Genomic DNA, 23,218 nt, shown 5'->3' with positions numbered 1-23,218 from the left:
AGGTGGTCTGTGGATTGTCCTTGACTGTTCTCACCATTCTTCTTCTCTGCCTTTCTGATATTTTTCTTGGCCTGCCACTTCTGGGCTTAACAAGAACTGTCCCTGTGCTCTTCCATTTCCTTACTATGTTCCTCACAGTGGAAACTGACAGGTTAAGTCTCTGAGACAACGTTTTGTATCCTTCCCCTGAACAACTATGTTGAACAATCTTTGTTTTCAGATCATTTGAGAGCGGGCTGTCCATGTTCGGCCACCATCAAACTTAACTGAACTTGAATTGTTTTGTAGAAAGAAATGGTCCAAAATACCTTCATCCAGGATCCAGGAACTGATTAAAAGCTACAGGAAGCGACTAGAGGCTGTTATCTTTGCAAAAGGAGGATCTACTAAATATTAATGTCACTTTTCTGTTGAGGTGCCCATACTTTTGCACCGGTCAAATTTTGGTTTAATGCATATTGCGCATTTTCTGTTAGTACAATAAACCTCATTACAATCCTGAAATATTACTGTGTCCATCAGTTATTAGATATATCAAACTGAAATGGCTGCTGCAAACACCAAAATATTTAGAACTAAAAATGATTAAGATTAATAGGGGTGCCCAAACTTTTTCATAGGACTGTAGCTGCCCCAATTAACATTTATGGTGGCAGATATATACACTATGATGGGCACTAACCTCTGCATTACCACCTGTGCACAGGGGGCAGCAGTGAGCAGTATTCCCTGCTGTTCACTGGGTACAGGAGCGACACAGGGGGTGGTGTATAGCTGTGCTTACAAATGTTCATTGGGTTGCTATACATCACCCTCTGCAACACTACCTGTCCGGGGTGACTATTGCTCACAGTTGCTCTCTGGTCTTGTTATAATCAGCGATTCCTAATTGCCCAAGGAGGAGCACAATGGGGTGTCCATTCATTAGGACTATTATGGGGTATATTTGTAGCCATGGCTGCTATACTGTAGATTCAGAACAAATTATTCAGACCCAAAGACACCTGGGCACTGAATCGGCCTGAATCTGAAACGAAACATGAGAGGTTCCTCCAATACTACCCCTGAGTGCCCCTAGTGGTGGCTTCATGCAGACACACATGGTTAAGAAGGAGATAAGAAAGTCTGTAGCAGAAAAAAAATATTGACTGTCTGTAGAATTGAAATAACACAGTATTCAATAGCTGAAATTCACTTTATTTTGTCACAATTCAGTAACATCATCAACACTTATCAGCAGTGAATGTAGATTGCGAGCCCCATATACATTTCCCCCTATCAGTATGTCTTTTGAGTATGGGAAGAAATCCATGCAAACACTTGGAGAACGTACAAACTCCTTGCAGATGTTGTCCTTGGCAGGATTCAAGCCCAGGACTCCAGCGTTGCAGTGCTAACCATTGAGCCACCGTGTTGCTCCGATTTTATTAGATCTTTTTGGTGGTTCAAGAGGAAAAAAAGGCAACTTTTTACGATTCAGACGTATTGGTCTGATACTTGTGCAGTTATAGATTGGTAGGAGCGGGGGAGTGAGAGGGAGTTAGTGCAGCCACTACACAGGAACTGCACAGCAGGAAGCTACAGCCTGTAAACAAACACAGAGGAAGCAGCCAGAGACTACTAAAGTTATATGGGTGTACCTATTAACCCATCACTAGCACTGACAGACCTTTATAAAAAAAAAAAAAAAAAAAAATTCTCTGCCTGGAAAACCCCTTTAATGTATGTTATAGAAGAATCACCTGGTTTCCTCTCTATTGTGGAAAATTCCAGGCAATGGACTTCATTTCCTCGACACAGAGTCACATTTACAGCTTTGCATCCTTTGGTGGTGCCATTTTCAAAGCAGCTTGGACATCCAAAACCATTGTAGGGCTCGTCTGGTGGCACTAAGTCATAATATAAGAAATACAGGTTTAGGTAGAAGTCTGCACTAAAGATCCAGCGGTCATTATTTGTTACCTAAAAAATTGACAAACATTTGGTTCTCACCAACATCCTCTATATGGAAGGGATAGAAAGTTAGCGTTAACAATTGGTGGGACCTGGGCCCAAGAGCGTCCTCTCAGCCTCTCCTGATATGTTGTATAGGACTGAAAGGCCGAGTGACAATCCAGTAATGAGGTACCATGTGGGACTATGGCAGGTGAGCGCCATGACAAATTGATCTCAACAGTGGGGTGACATAAACTGTGTGGCGAGTTTTCCATTTCTAATTGAATATATAATTTGTTACTTAGCATTTATCACAACAATAATAACTTAAAATTGGGGAAAAAATGTATTCTCCTTCTACTTACTTTCATAGGACTTGTTATTGCATAAGTCTGTATTACAGCACTGTATGTTATAGAGCAGATAAACGTCGCGGCTCACCCTTCCGGTAAGTGTTACATTACAGGGAAGGTTTCCAGAGCAACCCTTGACTACGGAGAGAATGGTTTCATCTGCAAAAATGGGAGGTGTTTAATGGGTTGTTGGGCTTTATAATACCTGATGGATCTAGTGACCGGCGCCTTCACTGCAGGTCTGCTTCCATGGTAGTTGGTGGGAGGTGAGCTGTAGTGAAGGCGCCCGGGCTGCCATCTATCAGACAGAGCTTTCTGTATCCAGCCCTTGTGTTCTGTATAGGGAGCAGCTCCGTACAGATGGTGGAGGATAGACCATGAAAAAATGTAACTTCTTTAATAGAAATTATAGATCCATAATAATAATAATAATAATAATAATAATAATAATAATAATAATAATTAATAATAATAATATGATGTCATCTCAGGATAACTTTATAGGTCCAAGCTCCATCCACATGTTACAGGACACGACTGGTGACGGCTCATAAAGTCTTATGCTTGTGTAATGACAGTCACCTCTATTACAAAAGTGTCTGACCTCTGTATAAGTAATGCCGCCCCTTCTACCTCTTGTGTCACCCCCTCTACCTCATAGATTGTAATAATAATAATAATAATAATAATAATAATAATAATAATAATAATAATAATAATAATAATAATAATAGTATATAAATAATAATAAATATAACAATAATAATAATAATAATAATAATAATAATAATAATAATAATAATAATAATAATAATAGTATATAAATAATAATAAATATAATAATAATAATAATAATAATAATAATAATAATAATAATAATACATATAATAATAATAATACATATAATAATAATAATAATAATAATAATAATAATAATAATAATAATAATAATAATAATAATAATAATAATACATATAATAATAATAATACATATAATAATAATTACAATATATTTTTTGCTAAAAGATTTCGCTCTTGAACAAACCCATTTTAATTATGCTACTTAAAAGACATTATAGTAGAAAGGATGAAAGGGAATCAGATACTCACTACATCGATATTTCTCAGACATTGTCAGACATTGTTCTCCCTTTGGACATTCCACTACTTGTTGCTTATCTTGCTTACAGGTTTTTGAGTTCTCTCTATGACACTTGTAACGTAGAGTAAAGAACAATTATTGGACATAGAGAACAGCTCACATGGATAGTAATATGTATGAGGGATCGGATAGATGAGAACTGGGGAAATATTTACATTGATGGCTGGCGGTCTGTGCAACATGCAATGTATTCTCAAGTCAGGGGTTATAGTCAGGGAGTTGGTCTTTAATAAGCAGAGCTTTTAGTTGCTTTATCATCACTTTGATCAACAAAATTTAGCAGTTTATAGTGATCACAGTGACATGAAAGTAAATTTTCAATCACATTGTGTTAATAGAAGTTGTTCTCCCTGCCATCTCCTCCCTTCACCTTGATCTATGAAGTCTCCTCCGGGGTAACACCGTGTCTCTGTGGTTAGTACTGTCACCTTGCAGCGCTGGAGTCCTTAAGGTTTAATCCTGCCAGAAACATCTGCAAGGAGCTTGTCTGTTCTCCCCATGCTTTCATGGATTTTCTCCCATACTCCAAAGACATACTGATAGGGAAAAATGTACATTGTGAGTCCTATAGGGGGGGGGGTCACAATCTACATAAAAAGTCTTCTCTGTCAGCAGGAAGCCTGACTAGAGATAACTAAAGCAGTTTACATTCCTGTACTATATTAAACTTATTAATTTACATGTGGCTATTGTCTCATCGAATAAACCATGCTGAATATAAAACTATACGATATCCAATGTTCTGTTATACAACTATATAAATGTGCAGCCCCTGGAATCTGAAGAATAGAAACGCATTTGTAATATGTTTATGTGCTACAGTACATATAAAGAAAAACAATGTTGCTACAGATAAAATAAGAAACATTTAACGTTTTTCACATTTTATACCATTTTTCTAATTCTATCGAAAAAAAAAATTCAATTTATTTAACAGCTTTGTCTATAGAAGTCAAGCCTTAGATGTCCTGAAAAATCTGAAAAATCATGGTAACACTATTTGAGTTATGCTATTCTATTCTATTCTATGTATGCATTATACGGTAGAACACACTCACCAATGGAAAATAAGAAGAAAAGAAGGAAGACACTGATAATACCAGGCTTCATTCCTCCTCTGGTCAGGTATCTGGAATAATCTTGTGATTCTGACATTCTTTGATGGGAGTAACGTACAATGGAGAAGTGTGATTGATATAGAACCGATGACTGGGGAGGAGGTGATGTAACAATATTGTATCTGTCCACCATAGAGGGTTCAGCCTCCAGAATTTACATATATAATTGTATTCGGTTTGTACTTTGGGTAAATAGACCTAAGGAGCTGTCTAAGATTATTATGCCAAATGACGTCTGTAATGATCTTATTTATTCAGCCCCGATGGCAAAATGATGCTTAGCAAAGACCAGGTAAAGCTGGTGCTGGAAAATATTAATTGCTTCCATTATGGAACATGAAAAGTTCTTTAAAAATTAACAATTTGGTTAGTTTTAGTGGTAACCATTTCCTGAAATTTTGATCTGTGTGGACATCATAATAGGAGCTACAATTTCCCAAAGAGATCACGTAAGCAGAGGAACTCCTCATTATAGTCAGTGTAGCTCTTAGGCATCACTTGTCATAGAGATTACCACTAGAGATGGGTGAAACTCTGAAGATGTATTTAGTTAGGATTTAAGTTATTCATCTCAAAATGTATGCTCAGTAAAATAAAATGTTATGAATCAGAAATTAAATTAACATAATACATAATGTATGACACTGTCAGGGCTCCTAGGACTATATATCTATAATACATAGTGCATGACACTGTCAGGGCTGCTAGGACTATATATATCTATAATACATAGTGTATGACACTGTCAGGGCTCCTAGGACTATATATATATATATATATATATATATATATATATATATATATATATATATATATATATATATATATATATATTACATAGTGTATGACACTGTCAGGACTACTAGGACTATATATCTATAATACATAGTGTATGACACTGTCAGTACTCCTAGGACTATATATATCTATAATACATAGTGTATGACACTGTCAGGGCTCCTAGGACTATATATATCTATAATACATAGTGTATGACACTGTCAGGACTCCTAGGACTATATATATATCTATAATACATAGTGTATGACACTGTCAGGACTCCTAGGACTAGATGTATCTATAATACATAGTGTATGACACTGTCAGGGCTCCTAGGACTATATATATCTATAATACATAGTGTATGACACTGTCAGTACTCCTAGGACTATATATATCTATAATACATAGTGTATGACACTGTCAGGGCTCCTAGGACTATATATATCTATAATACATAGTGTATGACACTGTCAGGACTCCTAGGACTATATATATCTATAATACATAGTGTATGACACTGTCAGGGCTCCTAAGACTATATATATCTATAATACATAGTGTATGACATTGTCAGGACTCCTAGGACTATATGTATCTATAATACATAGTGTATGACACTGTCAGGGCTCCTAAGACTATATATATCTATAATACATAGTGTATGACACTGGCAGGACTCCTAGGACTATATACAGTTGTGGGGGGCTAATAATATCTTATGAAAAAGTGTGTATAGAGATGGGGGCTGAGATTGTTCTATCTGTCCAGAGATGAGCAATTTGGAAACTTGCCAGACTGGTTATGTAAATACTATGCTCTGTGTATTGGGTGATGCTATCTTACAAAGGATGGAGACAGATCGTCTGGAACCAGGGGCATTGTTAGGAAAGGATCAAAGACCAAAGACCCTTTTAAAGATAAAGGGACAAGAGAAGGGTAATTAAGCTAATTGTCTCCAACAAGGATGTCTATTGTCTTTAGAATACCATGAGATAGACATCTAGGCTGTGTATTTGAGACATGTGCTGATGGCTACCATTTTGTGAGGCCATGCGACTAGCATACCATGAGCTCACAGACTCCATTTTAGAGAGGCCATGTGTCTTCTACAACTCACACCCCCACTCAGCCCTCAGGAGGGTATGACCTCTGTCCAGTTTCTTATCCAATAGGTATGCATCAGGGCTATTGTTACAAACTTCTCCACCAATAGATGTTATGCTAATTTTACTAGCCAATCCTGTTCTGTCTATGCCATGGGATATATACTGTTGTTCTAGCCACCATTAAACAGAATCCATTTTGATACACCACCACCATGTGTCTCTGTTGATTCTCCAGGTCAAAGATGGCGGCAGCCGATCTTGGCCTGTTAATTAATTTTCCTTTACAGACAGCATATCTCTGGGGTATTATGATTCCCCCAACAGAAATTGGCGCCCAATGTGAGGGCGTCGATGATCGTTTGATGTGCAGCCGATAGTGTACTGATCCACTCACCAACCGATTTGGAGACGGGCCCGGAGGACCTCAGATGAATAAATCAGCGCTGAAAGAAAGGTAAACGTTTGCTTTACCAAATAATTAATCTGAGTTCCTACGTGTCCCGGATCCTGTGTGTTGATAAGTGAGGTTAGTGCTGCATATAGTATAAAATCGACGCCATTTTTATACAGCTCGGAAGAATCAATAGAATATATTGTCTGTAAAGGGGGTGGGAATGTTATACGTCATTCTTTGTATACTGTCCATGCTGTCATTTGATTGATACATCTGTTATAAAGTGTATAGGGAGGCATAGAAGGGAGAGTCAGTCTCCATCCTTAATACTGAGTGATTGAAAAGTCCTTGTTTAAGAACACTAGCCTCCAGCCATGCCTGGACGGTCAGGGTCGAATGAGACCCGAGTAGTAGCACTAAGGACTGAGTAGAATCCGCGCAAGTACGTGCAAAGATTCAGGGGTGTTCGGAATAGGTTTTGCCTTGAGCACAGATGCCGGAAACTTGTACATTAGAGATTAGTTCAATGAAAGCAGAATGACTGCTTGGGAGTTCCCACTAAGAGAAGTCAAAGAGACCCTCGAGAAGTCAGAGACCCTCTATTGTCTTAATTGCCCTAGAGGAGTGGGAAGCTCACGGCTGACTGGCCATCAGCTAGTATGGGGAAGGGACCCTCTGAGAGATGGTACACCCCATATGAACTAATATGGATGAGAGAAGGGAAAGAAGTTGCCGCCGAAGTAAAAATGATTTAAAAAAAAAAAAAAGCAGGTGTTCCTAAGATAGGAACCAATGGAGATTAGATCATGCAGGACAGATCCAAGAGCATAAATTACAAAGGGAAATGTATGTTCAGGTATTCAGTGTTTGTATATTTTTTTTCTTAGTGTAAGGGAATATATAGTGAGCACCCACTCACAGTCCAGGTAAAGGGTTAAATGTGGTCTGCATTGTGTTGTTAGCACTAAATGAGTGACTAGATAAAAATATAGGGAGAGTCCGCTGAAGTATATTATGGCAGACCACTCACCAAGGTAGTAGATTCTGGGTGAAATCAGGTCTATAATGCTTTGAAAAACACCATGATTGTTGAAGCATTTATGCAAGGAAGCAGACCAAAAATGGCCGAAAAGAATCATAATCTGCCTCATGTTTGTCTCTAATTGAGGTCAGGATAATCCACAATGAAGGTCAGGCCCCTCCCCCACCTCCTATTGTCCTCTGTATATCCACAGCAGAGGTATCATGGTATACAGTAGACGAGGTTTGGTAGAAGTCAGCAAGAAGGGAGAGGGGGAGAGGAAGGGGAAACAGCAGGTGGCTAAGTTGTCAGCTATTAGTGATAGATTGTAACACCACTGGTATAATGTATGGACAATTATAAATATATGGTTTAATAATTTATAACTTTATAGTGTAAGCTGTTTTCAGTCAATGCCAGTATTTGATTTTGTGTAAGATTATTGTGATGTGTTACAGTGGTAACAACTTTGATTGGAATCTTGTAAAGGAAAGTGTTAAAAGTCTGGCAGTTTGGCCCTCAAGGCAAATCTCAAATATAGTGTAAGAAGTTCTGAACATCTGTGGTAATTAGATGAGTGGGGTCTGCCATGGAAATATTAAAAAACTGCACAAAGATATTAATATGTAATGTTGGTACCAGTATTGGCTGTTTAAATGATATTTAATGTCTTTAGAATTGGATTAATGGCATAAATGTTAGATAATCATTATGTTTATTTTTCAGTGATACACATTGATGAGAAGATGAAACCATCTAATTACTTGTTTTGTTTATTTTTTCCCCCTCAATATTCAGCTGTGTAGGAATTATAACTAACTCTGTGATTATTTGTAGGAAAATAAGATTGTCCATCCTGAGACAATAAGTGATATATCACTGTACAAAATATATGAAAATTTGACAAGTTCTTTATGATTTAATGGATGTGTGTGTGTCTGGAGCTCCAGTGTGAAGTTTGCATGGAAAGTGAATGGGCCCATATGTGTGTCAATTATATGTACAGGTTACATGTGTTTGCTATATGCACATGCTCTGTTTGCCTATGTCTGTATTGTTACATTTTTAGTCTCCACAGGGAGCAGATGAAGAAATTGACTGCTGAAAACCCCACAGAGGGGGGTGACAAGTAGATATGAGTTTCTTTCCAGCGTTGAATATATATATATATATATATATATATATATATATATATATATGTTCTGGTGAATATGAGATGTACTTAATATAACATGCACATGTACTAGGTACTTAGTGTTTATTGGTGCTTGTGTATATCAAGTACATCACATGGGTTTTATACTTGTGCCCTGGGATTATACTATAAATACATGAATGTTAACAATCGGGAATTATTTTGTGAAAAAGTTGTATCTAATACTTGTACAATGTTATTGGTCATTTTTTTTATTATTTTTTTTTTAATTCAGATGATCCTTCTGATATGGGATTAGGCACCATAAAGGGATAGACAGACATGAACCTGATGTGTTTTCCTCTATCAGAATGGTGGTAAGGCAGTCCTCACACAGACAGATGTCATATTTCTTTGGCAAGATAGAGCAACATGGAATTTGCTCTACAATCCTCCTCAAAACATCTCATTTCAGCGTTATTTGACTTTTTTTTTTTTTAAAATCCTGCAACTCTTTTACCAGTAGGAGTTCATGATTAAAAAGGAGGGGAGTAGATGATGAGAAATTTTTTGAATTTTTTTTTTTATTACTAATGAGATATTTTTAAACTCCCTCTCAGAAGAGGCGGCTTCAGTCATGTTATTGATGCCGCATTGGAGAATCCTGACTATGAGATGTTTGTGGACGGTTCCAGGTACCTAACAGAAAAAGGCAAATTTGTTACAGGGTATGCTGTAGTCACTATACATGACACCATAGTACAAGAAGCCCTTCCACCACACATGTCAGTATAAGAGGCTGACCTTATAGAAGCCTGATAGCACAGCAAACATTTACACTGACTCCTGGTATGCTTTTGGCATTGCACATGGTTATGGTCCAATATGGAGGTCCAGGAACTTCCTGACGGCACAGGGCAAACCAATTAAGAATGGAAACTTAGTAAGTCAGTTGATGGAGGCCACATTGCTCCGTAAGCAGTTGGCAATTGTGAAAGTCAGAGCTCACACAAAGGGAAGAGGCCCTGAGAGTATTGGAAATGAGAAGGCTGATTGAGCAGCGGTACTACTGCCATGGAAGGGTCTCAACCAGGTGAGAAAAATAGCAGACCCCAAGGGGCTGTACTCTAAGGTGACTGGTGAGGAAATTGAGAAATGGACAGAGAATGTGAAGGAATGTGGAAAATGGGGGATAGATACCCCCAAATGGCTGGTTTGGCCCACAGTAAGGTGCATGTCTCTTGAAATGCCATGGAGTCACTAGTGGGTAAGTTATGGGTTGCCTCAGGATTTGGAAGGGCTGCAGGGAATCACGTAAAAACATGTCACATATGTGCTCTACACAATCCAGGGTAGGTAGTTAAGACACACCACATGCACCCCAAAATCTCTGTATCCATTCTTGAGAATACAAGTAGTTTACATTACATACAATTGCCTGAATCTGGAACATACAAATATGTGTTGGTCTGTGTGGATTTGCTCTCAGGTTGGATCAGCCGAGCAACGACGCAGGTAACTGCCAAGAAATTGATATCTGAGCTTGTGTGTAGATTGGGGATACCTGAGATGATAGAGTCTGATAGAGGTACATGTCTGTATTGGGGATTGAGCAGAGTTCAGGCAAAGTAGAAAAGGTTGAAGTGCACACTCAAGGTGCTTTATGGAAGGGTGCTTAGACTAAGGGTTGTATTTTCCCCAGACTTCACAACTTAAGTATGATAAGTACTGCCAGCTATGTCCAGAACTTGTGTCAAAGACTGAAAGTAACACATGAACAGGCATTTTCTTCTATTCTAGACCCTGTTTGATCTTTTGATTTTTTTCCAGGAGCACATAGCTTGCAGGTGGTGATTGGGTGATAGTGAAAAGATGTCAGAAAGACGGCCCCTCCCAAGTGCTGATGACAATTGCCACCTCCGTCAAATTGGAGGATACTTGCTTCCCATTGTAAAAAGTTCCTGAACCACGGCAGGAATGAAGAAATGGACATTTTTTTTTTGTTTTGTTTTGTTTTGCTTTCCTAAAAGGACAATGGGGATATGGCAAAACATTGTACAAATTGCCATGGGCATATTGTGTATATAGTATTTTCTTTCAAGTTAATTTTGATATGTTTTAATAGAAGTTATGATAAAGATAGATATGATTGAAAGACATTGTATGGGTATCAGATGGGGAATCCAGCAGATCTGGCAGCTAGGGAGCTAGTTGAATGTACTCATCTGATACAAATACATATGTCTTAATGGGGGAATTGTGGGGGGCTAATAATATCTTATGAAAAAGTGTGTATAGAGGTGGGGGCTGAGATTGCTCTATCTGTCCAGAGATGAGCAGTTTGGAAACTTGCCAGACTGGTTATGTAAATACTATGCTCTGTGTATTGGGTGATGCTATCTTACAAAGGATGGAGACAGATCGTCTGGAACCAGGGGCATTGTTAGGAAAGGATCAAAGACCCTTTTAAAGATAAAGGGACAAGAGAAGGGTAATTAAGCTAATTGTCTCCAACAAGGATGTCTATTGTCTTTAGAATACCATGAGATAGACATCTAGGCTGTGTATTTGAGACATGTGCTGATGGCTACCATTTTGTGAGGCCATGCGACTAGCATACCATGAGCTCACAGACTCCATTTTAGAGAGGCCATGTGTCTTCTACAACTCACACCCCCACTCAGCCCTCAGGGGGTGTGACCTCTGTCCAGTTTCTTATCCAATAGGTATGCATCAGGGCTATTGTTACAAACTTCTCCACCAATAGATGTTATGCTAATTTTACTAGCCAATCCTGTTCTGTCTATGCCATGGGATGTATACTGTTGTTGTAGCCACCATTAAACAGAATCCATTTTGATACACCACCACCATGTGTCTCTGTTGATTCTTCAGGTCAAAGATGGCTGTAGCCGATCTTGGCCTGTTAATTAATTTTCCTTTACAGACAGCATATCTCTGGGGTATTATGATTCCCCCAACACAGTGTTGGTCAAAAGTATTGCCCCCCCCTGCAGTTCTGTCAGATAATCCTCGCTGTCCCCCAGATAATGATTACAAGCACAAACTCTTTGGTAATATCTTCAGTTATTTTGCTTGCAATGAAAAAACACAAAAGAGAATGAAAAAAAAAAGTCAAATCATTGATCATTTTACACAAAACTCCAAAACTGGTGCGGACAGAAGTATTGGCGCCCTCAGCCTAATACTTGGTAGCACAACCTTTAGACACAATAACTGCGCACAACCGCTTCCGCTAACCAGCAATGAGTTTCTTACAAGGCTCTGCTGGAATCTTAGACCATTCTTCTTTGGTAAACTGATCCAGGTCCCCCCTGAGATGTGAAGGAGGCCTTCTCCAAACTGCCACCAAGAGATCTCTCCCCCTCCCCCACAGGTGTTCTATGGGATTCAGGGCTGGACTCATTGCTGCCACTTTACAAGTCTCCAGGGCTTTCTCTCACCACCATTTTCTAGTGCTGACCTGAAGTGTGTTTTGGGTCCTTGTCCTGCTGGAAGAGCCCTGACCTCTGAGGGAGACCCAGCTTTCTCACACTGGGCCCTACATTATGCTGCACAATGTGTTGGTAGTCTTCAGACTTCATAATGCCATTCACACGGTCAAGCAGTCCAGTGCCAGAGGCAGCAAAGCAACCCCAAACCATCAGGGACCCTCTGCCATGTCTGACTGTAGGGGGCGTCTTCTTCTCTTTGAAGGCCTCTTTTTCCCTGTAATCTCTATGTTGATGCCTTTTCCTACTTTAGTCTCCTCTGACCAGAGAACATTCTTCCAGAACGGTTTTGGCTTTCTCAGGTAAGTTTTGGCAAACTCCAGCCTGGCTTATGTCTCTGGGTAAGAAGTGGGGTCTTCCTGGGTCTCCTACATACAGTCCCTTCTCATTCAGACGCTGACACTGGATAGTACGGGGTGACACTGTTGTACCCTCGGACTGCAGGGCAGCTTGGACTTGTTTGGATGTTAGTTGAGGTTCTTTATCCACCATCTGCACAATCTTACGTTGAAATCTCTTGTCAATGTTTCTTTTGCGTCCACATCTAGGGAGGTTAGCCACAGGGCCATGGGCTTTACACTTCTTGATGACACTGCGCACGGTAGACACAGGAACATTCAGGTCTTTGGAGATGGCCTTGTAGTCTTGAGATTGCTCATGCTTCCTCACAATTTTGCTTCTCAAGTCCTCAGACAGTTCTTTGGTCTTCTTTCTTTTCTCCATGCTCAATGTGGTACACACAAGGACACAGGACAGAGGTGGAGTCAACTTTAATCCATTTCAACTGGCTGCAAGTGTGATTTAGTTATTGCCACCACCTGTTAGGTGCCTCAGGTAAGTAACAGGTGCTGTTAATTACACAAATTAGAGAAGCATCACATGATTTTTTTAAAACACTGCCAATACTTTTGTCCACCCCCTTTTTATGTTTGCTGTGGAATTATATCCAATTTGGCTTTTTGACAATTCTTTTTGTGGTTTTCCATTGAAGACAAATTAAATGAAGAAAATACCAAAGAATCTGTGATTGCAATCATTATCTGGAAGAACAAGAGTATTATCTGACAGAATTGCAGGGGGGACAATACTTTTGGCCAACACTGTATAACAGTAGGATTATTATTATTTGATTCTATTTTATTCCTTTAGATTTTTTATTTAATTTTTTTTAAATGGTGCAAGAACAAGTTTTTCTATGTCTTCATCAGTCGTGGGGTCTCAGTGAGACACTTGTGCAGTTAAATTCTAATATATTAAGAACTTGCACTCCAACCAGGCAATTTAGTGCAGATCTGCATTTTACGGAGGTTTGGCATGTTTTGACAGCGCAAGTAATTGACAGAGTTTTTTGGAGTTGATTATGAGTAGAGATGAGCGAGTTGGCATTCGATCGAATACTACAGTAGGGTAGGGTTTTACGGTACATGGCTCCATCCATTCTCCCATTGATGGAGTGAAATAGCCCTGTGCCCTTAACAGAAAAACACCCAAAAACATAACGTTTCCCCCTCCATGCTTGGCAGTGGGGACAGTGTTCTTTGGGTCATCAGTAGCATCTCTCTTCTTCCAAACATGGAGAGTTGAGTTGATGCCAACGTGCTCAATTTCAATAGAGGAGAAAAATGAATTGAAATTAGAATTGTGGCTGTGCTGTTCCATTTGTCTCTTTGGATGTTTTGGCTATTTTATTGTCCCCTCCAGGGAGTCTGAACCTGCCATCTTTTGACTAAGTCCCCTAGATTGCAATACAACTGTATTACAGTCTCAGACTCTCTATGTAACTATTTAGGCTGGTTAAAGACCAATCCCAATCGTTATATTCCTAGATCTACCTTCAAAAGCCTCCCGGATGCCATAGGAACATAATGGCTCCTGTGATCTTGGTGTGGGTGTGTGTGTGTGGGTGTGTGTGTGGGAAGGGGGGGGGACAAGTCATCCTGCTACACTAAAGTAATGAAAGTCATGGGTATTTTGTATGAGAGAACTCTAATCTTCGGTATTAGCTGCGGGTCTCTGCTGTACATTACAGCGGAGACCCGGTGGCTATGGCGGACGCTCTGATACTGAGCAGCCGCCATGTTTAAAGTTCATTTATCACAATAGTATTGTTGATGGGAGGGTTATCTATAAAACAGGGATTAATATTAAAAGCAGATACTATTATTGGTAGGAAACATTGTTATTTTGAAGTAGGAACCATTATGTATAAACAGGGCATTATGTATATTCGGGACAATTTTAAGGGGCATTTTTATTTATAAAGAAACATGATTTATAAAGGAAGGGCTATAATTTATAATGTCTATTATCAGGGGAATTTTACCCCATTATATTGAGACCGTTCCCCACTGTGTTGTAACAATGCTGTTGTATTATGTCACAATGTCCAAGTCAAAGAACTCCATTGTCATGTGAGAGTGTGCCTGGTCACCTTAATAGAGGAGATTTGAAGCTCTATATCAATATATATATATATATATATATATATATATATATATATCCACCCAATAACTCAAATTCACTTTAATTTTGCAGAATTAACTTTATTAACAGTATATAGAGAATTTCTTGATCCAACTTCCTTATTTGATACATTATTTTATCCTTTTCGTATCTCTTTATGGGACCAGATCAAGTTTTCCCTTTCTCTTCATCCATTGGAGGTGTTGTACAGTATAGAAATGACGTATTCAGTACTTGGACGCCAACCAGCTGATCTAGTTGAAATTTGCACAGTAAGGAGGATACGCATCCTTGCAGCGAGTAGCTCATTACATCGTCAACTGTATAAAAAAAAAAAAAAAAAAAAAAAAAAAAAAGATAGTTTCAGTCAATTTACTATTAAAAATTAATATGATCTGATATGTATCACAGCCCTGGGGTTGTATTTGCCCTTTTACAATACACATGTCTTGTGATACCCTCACTCTTCATTAGACATGTCTAGCTATACACATGGGCTTCGAGATAATAAGATTTTCAGGAATATAGTGTTCTGCCATATTGTAGCACAAAGTGATATTCTATCATTCTCTATGTAGAAACATTCACTAGCTACTTTGTTACTTTCAGACCTTTGCCAGCATGCAGAGAAATCATCTTTAGGCTGGGGCCCCATGGGATGCAAACACAGCAATTTGTTTGGTGCGGTTTTGGAAATCGAAGCAGGTCAATGAGACCTATGGAAACTCCGGTGTAACAAAGTCCGCAGAGGAAAATTCTGTCTAAAACACTGCGGGAAGAACCGCCACCATGTTTTTTTTCCCACAGCGCTTTTTTCCTGCTGGGCATTCCATGGGGCCTTAGCCTTAGAGATGAGAGAGTGGTATTCGATCGAATACTACAGTATTCGAAATACTCGTACTCGATCAAGTACCACTCGCTTTTTGAATGGAAAAGTTTGATGCAGAACCAGCATTGATTGGCCGAATGCTATACAGTCAGCCAATCAACGCTGGTTCTTCTCCTACCTTTAGAAGTCTTCTCCGTGCAGCTTCCCCACAGCATCTTCCGGCTCTGAATTCACTCTGCCAGGCATCGGGCCTGGGCAGAGCCGACTGCACATGCCCGCACTACAAGCAGACATGCGCAGTCAGCTCTACCCAGGCCCGATGCCTGGCAGAGTGAATTCAGATCCGGAAGACGCTGCGGGGAAGCTGCACAGAGAAGACTTCTCGGAGGATCCAGCCCGACCCTCACTTGTGGACTTGGTAAGTGTAATTTGATCGAATGTTGCCTACCCCTGAAACGAGCATTTTCCCCCCATAGACTATAATAGGGTTTGATATTCGATTTGAGTAGTCGAATATTGAGGGGCTACTCGAAACGAATATCGAACCTTGAACATTTTACTGTTCGCTCATCTCTAGCCTTAATCAGTTTCATGAGAAGTTGGAGTGCTTGACCAAATTTGAACCAAATTAAAGATTAAATGTATTTTCTAGTCAATATATATCGTATAGGTGGGAGGAGAGGTCGATGGAACCCATAACCATTAGCATAACAAAGGGAGCTGATGGCTCACCACTGTCCCCTTACTGTAATACACAATGCAGTGTCAGCCATGTATGTGCACCCGTGTCTGGCAGGGCAATGCGGTCCCACTTTTGTCCATATGGCTGTTACTGATATTACAGCTTAAAAATGTTATAGCCACCATTTGAATGTAGGTGTGAAGAACTAGATAGACAATATTACATTGGGTACTGCAGTGCTTGTGATGGGAAGAAGTCTCCATCTATTTGTCCTGCTAACTGGTCGGGATCCAGAGGTTGTAACCATATAAATCTTATAGACGGCCTTTCACCAGGACAGTCCTCAATATCTTGTTCTGAATACACATGATGTAGGTTAATAATGAACAATCACCTGGGTTCTTGGTTACTCCAGCGTAATTGGAGCATTTGTCTTGATCTCCTCGACACATGATTTTATTTTTAGCTTTGCATTCTTCTAAGGTGTCCTTTTCAATGCAGCTTGGACATTCAAGTCCATTGGGTGGTTCTTCTGGTGGCACTAAGTCATAATATACAAAATACAGCATTAGATACAAGTCTTCACAACTGGAGTTATCTAGTGTGTCACCTGTCCGTGCCCCATGAACTATATCGGAAAAACCAGGTGTGAGTTTAGACGAAGAGTTTTGGATACATTAGTCATCAGGAGGAGAGAATTCTCTCAACTCACATCTAGCAATTCCATGGAGGCAACCCAAGAGCTCTAACGTGTCAGGGTTTGGAATGAGTAAACCTCCCAATTAGAGGTGGGGATTGGGATAGGAATATCCTACAACAAGAAACATGGATATTCCGCTTTCAATATGTCAGCCCGAAAGGCCTTAACGAAAATATGTTGTTTACTTACTTTCATAGAACTTCTTATTACACAAGTCTTCATCGCAACACTTTATGTTATACATCAGATAAGCTTCACCGGTCACCTTTGAGTAAGGCTTCACATTACAGGGGACATTGCGAGAACATCCCTTCCATATGGAGTGAAAGGTTCCATCTGCAAACATGTTATGTGTACAAATAAGTGAACTGATACACCAGCCCTAAATAATAATGGTAGAATACTAGCGCCTTGTACTGGAATAAACCAATGTAATTAGGATTTCTATAAGATGCCCTCATAGAAAGGAAGAAGTGGAAAAATGTATACTCACTATATGTATAATCTTCAGAAATTGTCAGACATTGTTCTCCCTTAGGACATTTTATGACTTCTTGCTTACAGGTCTCCGAGTTCCTTGCATGGCATTGGTAACATAGGCGATCGGCAGCTGAGAGTAAGGAACAATTATTACACATGTGGAAAGATGGAGAGGGTCAGGTCGTTGTCAACAACAAAGGTGAAAAAGAGGGGGAAAAAATATTAGTCATATGCAATCTGTCATAGATAGGGTTGAGCGATCAGGATCGGAAAAGATCGGATTCCGATCGGCAATTGAGTAAATTTCAGGATTGTGATTGGAATTCCGATCCAGATCTTTTCCAGCAGGATTGATGTCGGAGGTTCTCTCAAGATCGACTCATAGAGAAGCATTGACTGAGTGATTAGGATCAGAAAAAAAAAAAAATAAGAAAAAAAAAAAAAAATCAGATTCCGATCGGCTATCAAGCAAATTTCACAATCACGATCGGCTGGAAAATGATCAGAAGTCTTATTAAAAAAAAAAAAAAAAAAAAAAATTGATCCTGAAATCTCAAGATTGGCACAACCCTAGTCATAGATACGGATATTACCACTGGCGTAACTATAGGAGTCACAGTTACCAGTGGTCCTAGGAACCAGGGGGGTCCCACAGTTCACCCTCACTGCATAAGAGCTGGTTACATTTCTTGGATCCTCTTCCTGATTTGTTCAGTTTTGCTCAGTCTGTGTAACATACATGTGCTCTTCCCGCCCTCTGGTGCACTGGAGTGAGGAGATTTACGACACACAACCTTCCACTGTCAGGAAGTAAAACATTAACTCTTTAATGGGAATCACATTAACTGCAGTTGTTCGTCTACATGTAGTCAAGGATAGATTCTGAAGGGGGAAACTGGCACACAATGAAGAATGATTTCTATTTGGGGCACTGACAGGGATTAGGAGCGAGTGGGTCAAGACAAGTCTTTATAATCATCTGGACCCAGATCATCAAGAAACAAGACATTTAAATCCTGCTTAAGTGCGCTGAAAGAAAAAGTTGCACAAGGGGACCATGCTGAGCTTTTGCTCCCGGGCCCATGACTTTTTAGTTGCACCCCCGGATGAGCACCAACACACGTTCAGAGATTACCTGGTGACATTTGCTTGCAATGACTATTCTTATGTGCAGACTAATACATAGTATTCAATATTCAACTGTATGCAGATACTGTGTATTAGTCTGCACATAAGAATAGTCATTGCAAGCAAATGTCACCAGGTAATCTCTGGACGTGTGTTGGTGCTCATCCGGGGGTGCAACTAAAAAGTCATGGGCCCGGGAGCAAAAACTCAGCTTGGACTCCTTGTGCAACTTTTGCTGGATATTGCAATTTACTCTAAAAGACGCCCAAATTGGAAAACTTTTTCTGGTTGGTTTTCTCCCATAAACAAGCTGGTTACAAACAATTGTATTGTTGGCAGAGCCCAATCTCACCAGATACCCCTCCTTGTTCAAAAACACGTGAATGCAGAAGTCTCCTAACAAGTTCTCAGCACAAGAAGATCTAATAAGGAAAGGAGTCCAGCAGAGCCCTGTCCTAGGTACGAAACAGAATACAAGTTACACAGTATACAATACAACATACTCACCAATGGAAAGTGACAAAGAAAGAAGGAAGACGCTGATAATAACAGGCTTCATTTTTTCTGCCATCATTATCTTGAATGATCTTCTGCCTCAACTTATCTATGGTAACACTTGGTGCCAGAGAATTTTCCTTTATATAGTACCGATGGCTGGGGAGGACACAAAGTAACAATATTGTATCTGGTTACCGTAGAGAATTCATCCCAAGGAACTTTACATATACAACTGGGTGCACTTAGGCAAGTAGAATGACGGGGTTGCCCTGACTTTATGGCAAAATAGGTTTCCAATGATCTTTTTTAACTCTTTCCTCCTCAGCACCCTACAGTTTTGTCACACTGAGCGTATACTGTGTTGTACAGTTTAGTCGCAGAAGAAAGATCGTGGGCGTAGATTATACGGGTTATTCTGTAGTTTACTTCTCAGGTAAGGTACATCAGCATGTCAATACAGCGCACAAGGAAGAAACACTGGAAAGGAACTAAACCATAGAAGTGCAACATGGAGAGATACAGACTAGAGATGAGCAAACTGTGTTCTATTGAATATCAGGCTATTCAAGGTATTCAATTCCAATCAAATACCACACGGCAAATGCAGTAAAAATTTGTATCCCTTCCCACCTTCCCTGGCGTGTTTTTTTGCTCCAATAACTGTGCAGGGGAGGTGGGACAGGAAATACGACAACGGGCGCATCGAAAAAAAATTGGAAAAAATAATTGGCTGCCGAAATCAGGTGACCTCCACTTTATACGAATAGTGTTTTTCAGATTTGGTTCATATGAGACTGAACTAGACAGGGATAGATGTACAGGCAGGGTTAGCTAGGGATTAGCTTTATTTAGGTAGGAATCTTACTCAAACAGCTCTTTGGGGCTCTACATACCTTCCTTGCCAGCCCGAGATACATGCAAGAGTATGATCAATGCATTCCTATGAGAAAAAGTCAGCGCCCGCTGCCAGGGATCCCGACTAGAATATGGTGCACTGCCACGATGTGTTTGCATTGAACTTACTCTCGCATTTAGCTCTGACTGGCAAGGTCTCATCACTTTCAAATGTCACCTGCAAGCACATCTCGTGGCAGCCCATTACATGCTAGTCGGGATCCCTGGCAGCTTGCATTATGCGGGAGCTGCCTTTTTCTCATAGGAATGCATTGACCAGCATTGATTGGCCTAATGCCATACAATATACATCATTGGCCAATCAACGCTGGTTCTGCCGGAGGAGGCGGAGTCTAAGATCAGTCCACATCAGTCTCCATTCTGGTCCGATCTCAGTTGTAGCAGAGTTCAGCGCACAGCTCTGCTACATCTCAGGTATAGTATATATGAACTCTGCTATACCTGAGATGTAGCAGAGCTGTGCGCTGAACTCTGCTACATCTGAGATCAGACCAGAATGGAGACTGCTGTGGACAAATCTTAGACTCAGCCTCCTCTGGCAGAACCAGAGTTGAATGGCCGTATGCGGAACACTGTATGGTATTCGGCCAATCAACGCTGGTCAATGCATTCCTATGGGAAAAAGTCAGCTGCCGTATTATTAGTGGCGTAATACTGTGACTTAGGCTTGTTAGATGCCCCCAGACATGCTCCCCCTGCTGTCCCAGTTGCATTGCAGAGGTGGTGGCATCATTTGCTGAGGTGTCATAGTGGACTTGGTGACTCTCCTGAGTCGAATAGTGGTTTCCCCTGAAACAAAGCATTTTCTCCCATAGAGTATAATAGAATTCAATATTCGTTCTAATAGTCGAATATTGAGGGGCTATTCGAAACAAATATTGAATATTTTACTGTTCGCTCATCTCTAATACAGACAAGTCTCCATAGCATATTACACTGTATTCAGCACATAACATCACCATCTAGCTGTAAACTGTAAGTTCCTCCAACACAGTATAATACAATAAGTCTATATCTGCTGCAATTATGTATATACCAACATACTGAACGTTCAGAGCCATAGTCATAAGAAGTGCAATGTTGCAGGGGCTATTCTTGCGGCATTAATGCCAGGTCTCGGTTATATTACACAGCTGAGACCCAGGACATGGACCCAGAGCTGGAATATACTAAATCCTGCCACAGAAATAAAAAGCCCTGACGTATATCTGTCAACTAAACAGTAAAAAAGTTATTGGCGTCAGAATGCGGTAATCCCAGGAAAAGTATTCAGACGTATAAAGTCACAAAGTGTAACGAAATAAAAAAAAAAAAAAAAAAAAGTTGTGCGATTTTCACACAGACCTCCAAAATAGTGCCAAATAGAAGTACAACACAAAGAATAAGCCCTCACATAGCTAGGAATAGGAGGAGAATGAGGAGGAACAAAGTATCATTACATTTAAATCAATGGCAGAAATCATAGGAGACAGAAAAAACAAAGGAGTGGGGGGAGGGAGAATTTCTGCACTGTGCTGTGATTGCTGCAGCTTACACAGACACTGGATAGTTAACCCTTAAACTTCAAGCATTCTCACTCTCAAGTAGAGATGGGAGAATTAGTTCTCCTCTAGCTGGGTCAGCTCCAAATAATTCAGTTTTTAAAGAAACCTAACAAGTGGGGATTCACTTCAGGCGAACAAAAATGGCAGTGAAAAAAAGAAAATGGCTGTGACCCAACCTTTAGCTCCTGTATTGGTGCATATGCGCACACATCTGTCTGACTGTATCTCATTGCTATCCTATCACCTAGGCTTTACAAAACTGAACAATAGTTAGAGGAGGACTTAGAGAGAATCAAGCAATAGAGACAGATTAGTAGAGCAGCGCTAGAATAGAATTAGATAGGCAGACATGGATAGACATAGGACAAGTTCAGTCAGGGAGTCTGGAGAGCTGACAGTTAACCCTTTCATTGCAGACACTGTCATAGAACAATGTCATCTCTTCTCTATACACAACATTCTTTATAGCCTTGGAAATCTGAAAACATAGAAACAATGTTTTACTCCTTTGCCTGTATGGACAAGTGCAGCTCATTTGCATATGTAAGTCTAGGTTTACGTCACATACAATAATATAGTAGTAGTGGTGGTTGTGGTGCTAGTAGTGTATCCTTCACTAATATGAAGAAAATAAAAAAATTCTGTTATTTTTGCTTTTGTTACCTAATACAGTCTTGCTTGCTGTAATATTAAAACACATTTAGGAATTTAATCCCCCCCCCCCCTTTCCCATTTTGGTTTGGAGTCTGAGCTATACACAGTGTGACGGAGGTGGTGCGTTGTTGTAAGGGTAAGTTCACACTGAGTTTTTTGGTCAGGATTTAGAAGCCATAATTGCCTCAAAATCCTGACCAAAAACACAGCTCCCATTGAAATCAATGGCCGCTGCTCAGGAGCTTTTTCCAGGAGCCGGCGTGTGCATCAGAAGGTGGTAAATGATTGCCTATAGCAGACCACAGTAACAATGTGTCACGTCACGATACACCATTGTAGACACATGACAGAAGTGTTCCGGCTTTTCAAGCCCTTTAAAGAAGCCACCAAACTGGTCAGCAGGAACAACTTCAGCATCAGCCATGTGATCGCTCTATGGTTACAGGAAACCTTTACACGTATGCAATGAGGGATGGAAAGGAGGAACAAGTTCTACCTCTATCAAGGTCATTGCTCTATTTTGATAGAGGAGGATGAGGACGGGGATCAGTCATTTGGGTAGAGGAATTGGGACTCTGTAGGAGGTAAAATGTTTCATTTCCTCTTTGTAACCTTGGTTGTGGAACATGAGAATCCTCTTTGTGAATGTTCTGTTGCTTCTTTTTATTAGTTTTTGGCCACCTGACACGCTATTTTTTAACTCTTTCTGGTCTTGCCATCAGGGAACAATGTATTACAACTAAGGCAAAGAGTAAGGTTCAGAGCTAAATGGATTGATAAAGAAGCGGTTTACCAACTTACCTGCA

At 40.0% G+C, this 23,218-nt stretch overlaps 1 protein-coding gene across 1 annotated transcript; it reads right to left on the bottom strand.

Annotated features, from left to right (window-relative positions):
* Positions 1 to 15,150: 15,150 nt before the first annotated feature.
* Positions 15,151 to 19,360, bottom strand: LOC142210209 (phospholipase A2 inhibitor gamma subunit A-like). Its single transcript, XM_075279233.1, has 5 exons — positions 19,309 to 19,360; positions 17,687 to 17,803; positions 17,383 to 17,529; positions 16,888 to 17,034; positions 15,151 to 15,302 (listed from the first exon to the last, which is right to left on the bottom strand). The coding sequence occupies exons 1-5, from the start codon at positions 19,358 to 19,360 to the stop codon at positions 15,151 to 15,153; spliced, it is 615 nt and encodes a 204-aa protein (XP_075135334.1).
* Positions 19,361 to 23,218: the final 3,858 nt, after the last annotated feature.

This window comes from Leptodactylus fuscus, chromosome 6 (genome assembly GCF_031893055.1).
Source record: "Leptodactylus fuscus isolate aLepFus1 chromosome 6, aLepFus1.hap2, whole genome shotgun sequence".
Classification (NCBI taxonomy): domain Eukaryota; kingdom Metazoa; phylum Chordata; class Amphibia; order Anura; family Leptodactylidae; genus Leptodactylus; species Leptodactylus fuscus.
The sequence above is the reverse complement of the archived record's forward strand: the minus strand, read 5'-3'. Positions and strand labels throughout refer to the sequence as shown.

Excerpts from the sequence above, each read along its gene's own strand:
- LOC142210209 (XM_075279233.1), bottom strand. The coding sequence starts at position 19,360 with ATGAAGCCTGTTATTATCAGCGTCTTCCTTCTTTCTTTGTCACTTTCC. Across the intron at positions 17,804-19,308 it reads TTCTTTGTCACTTTCCATTG|CTGCCGATCGCCTATGTTAC; the intron begins GTGAGTATGTTG and ends CCTTACTCTCAG. Across the intron at positions 15,303-16,887 it reads TGGAGTAACCAAGAACCCAG|TTGACGATGTAATGAGCTAC; the intron begins GTGATTGTTCAT and ends TTTTTTATACAG.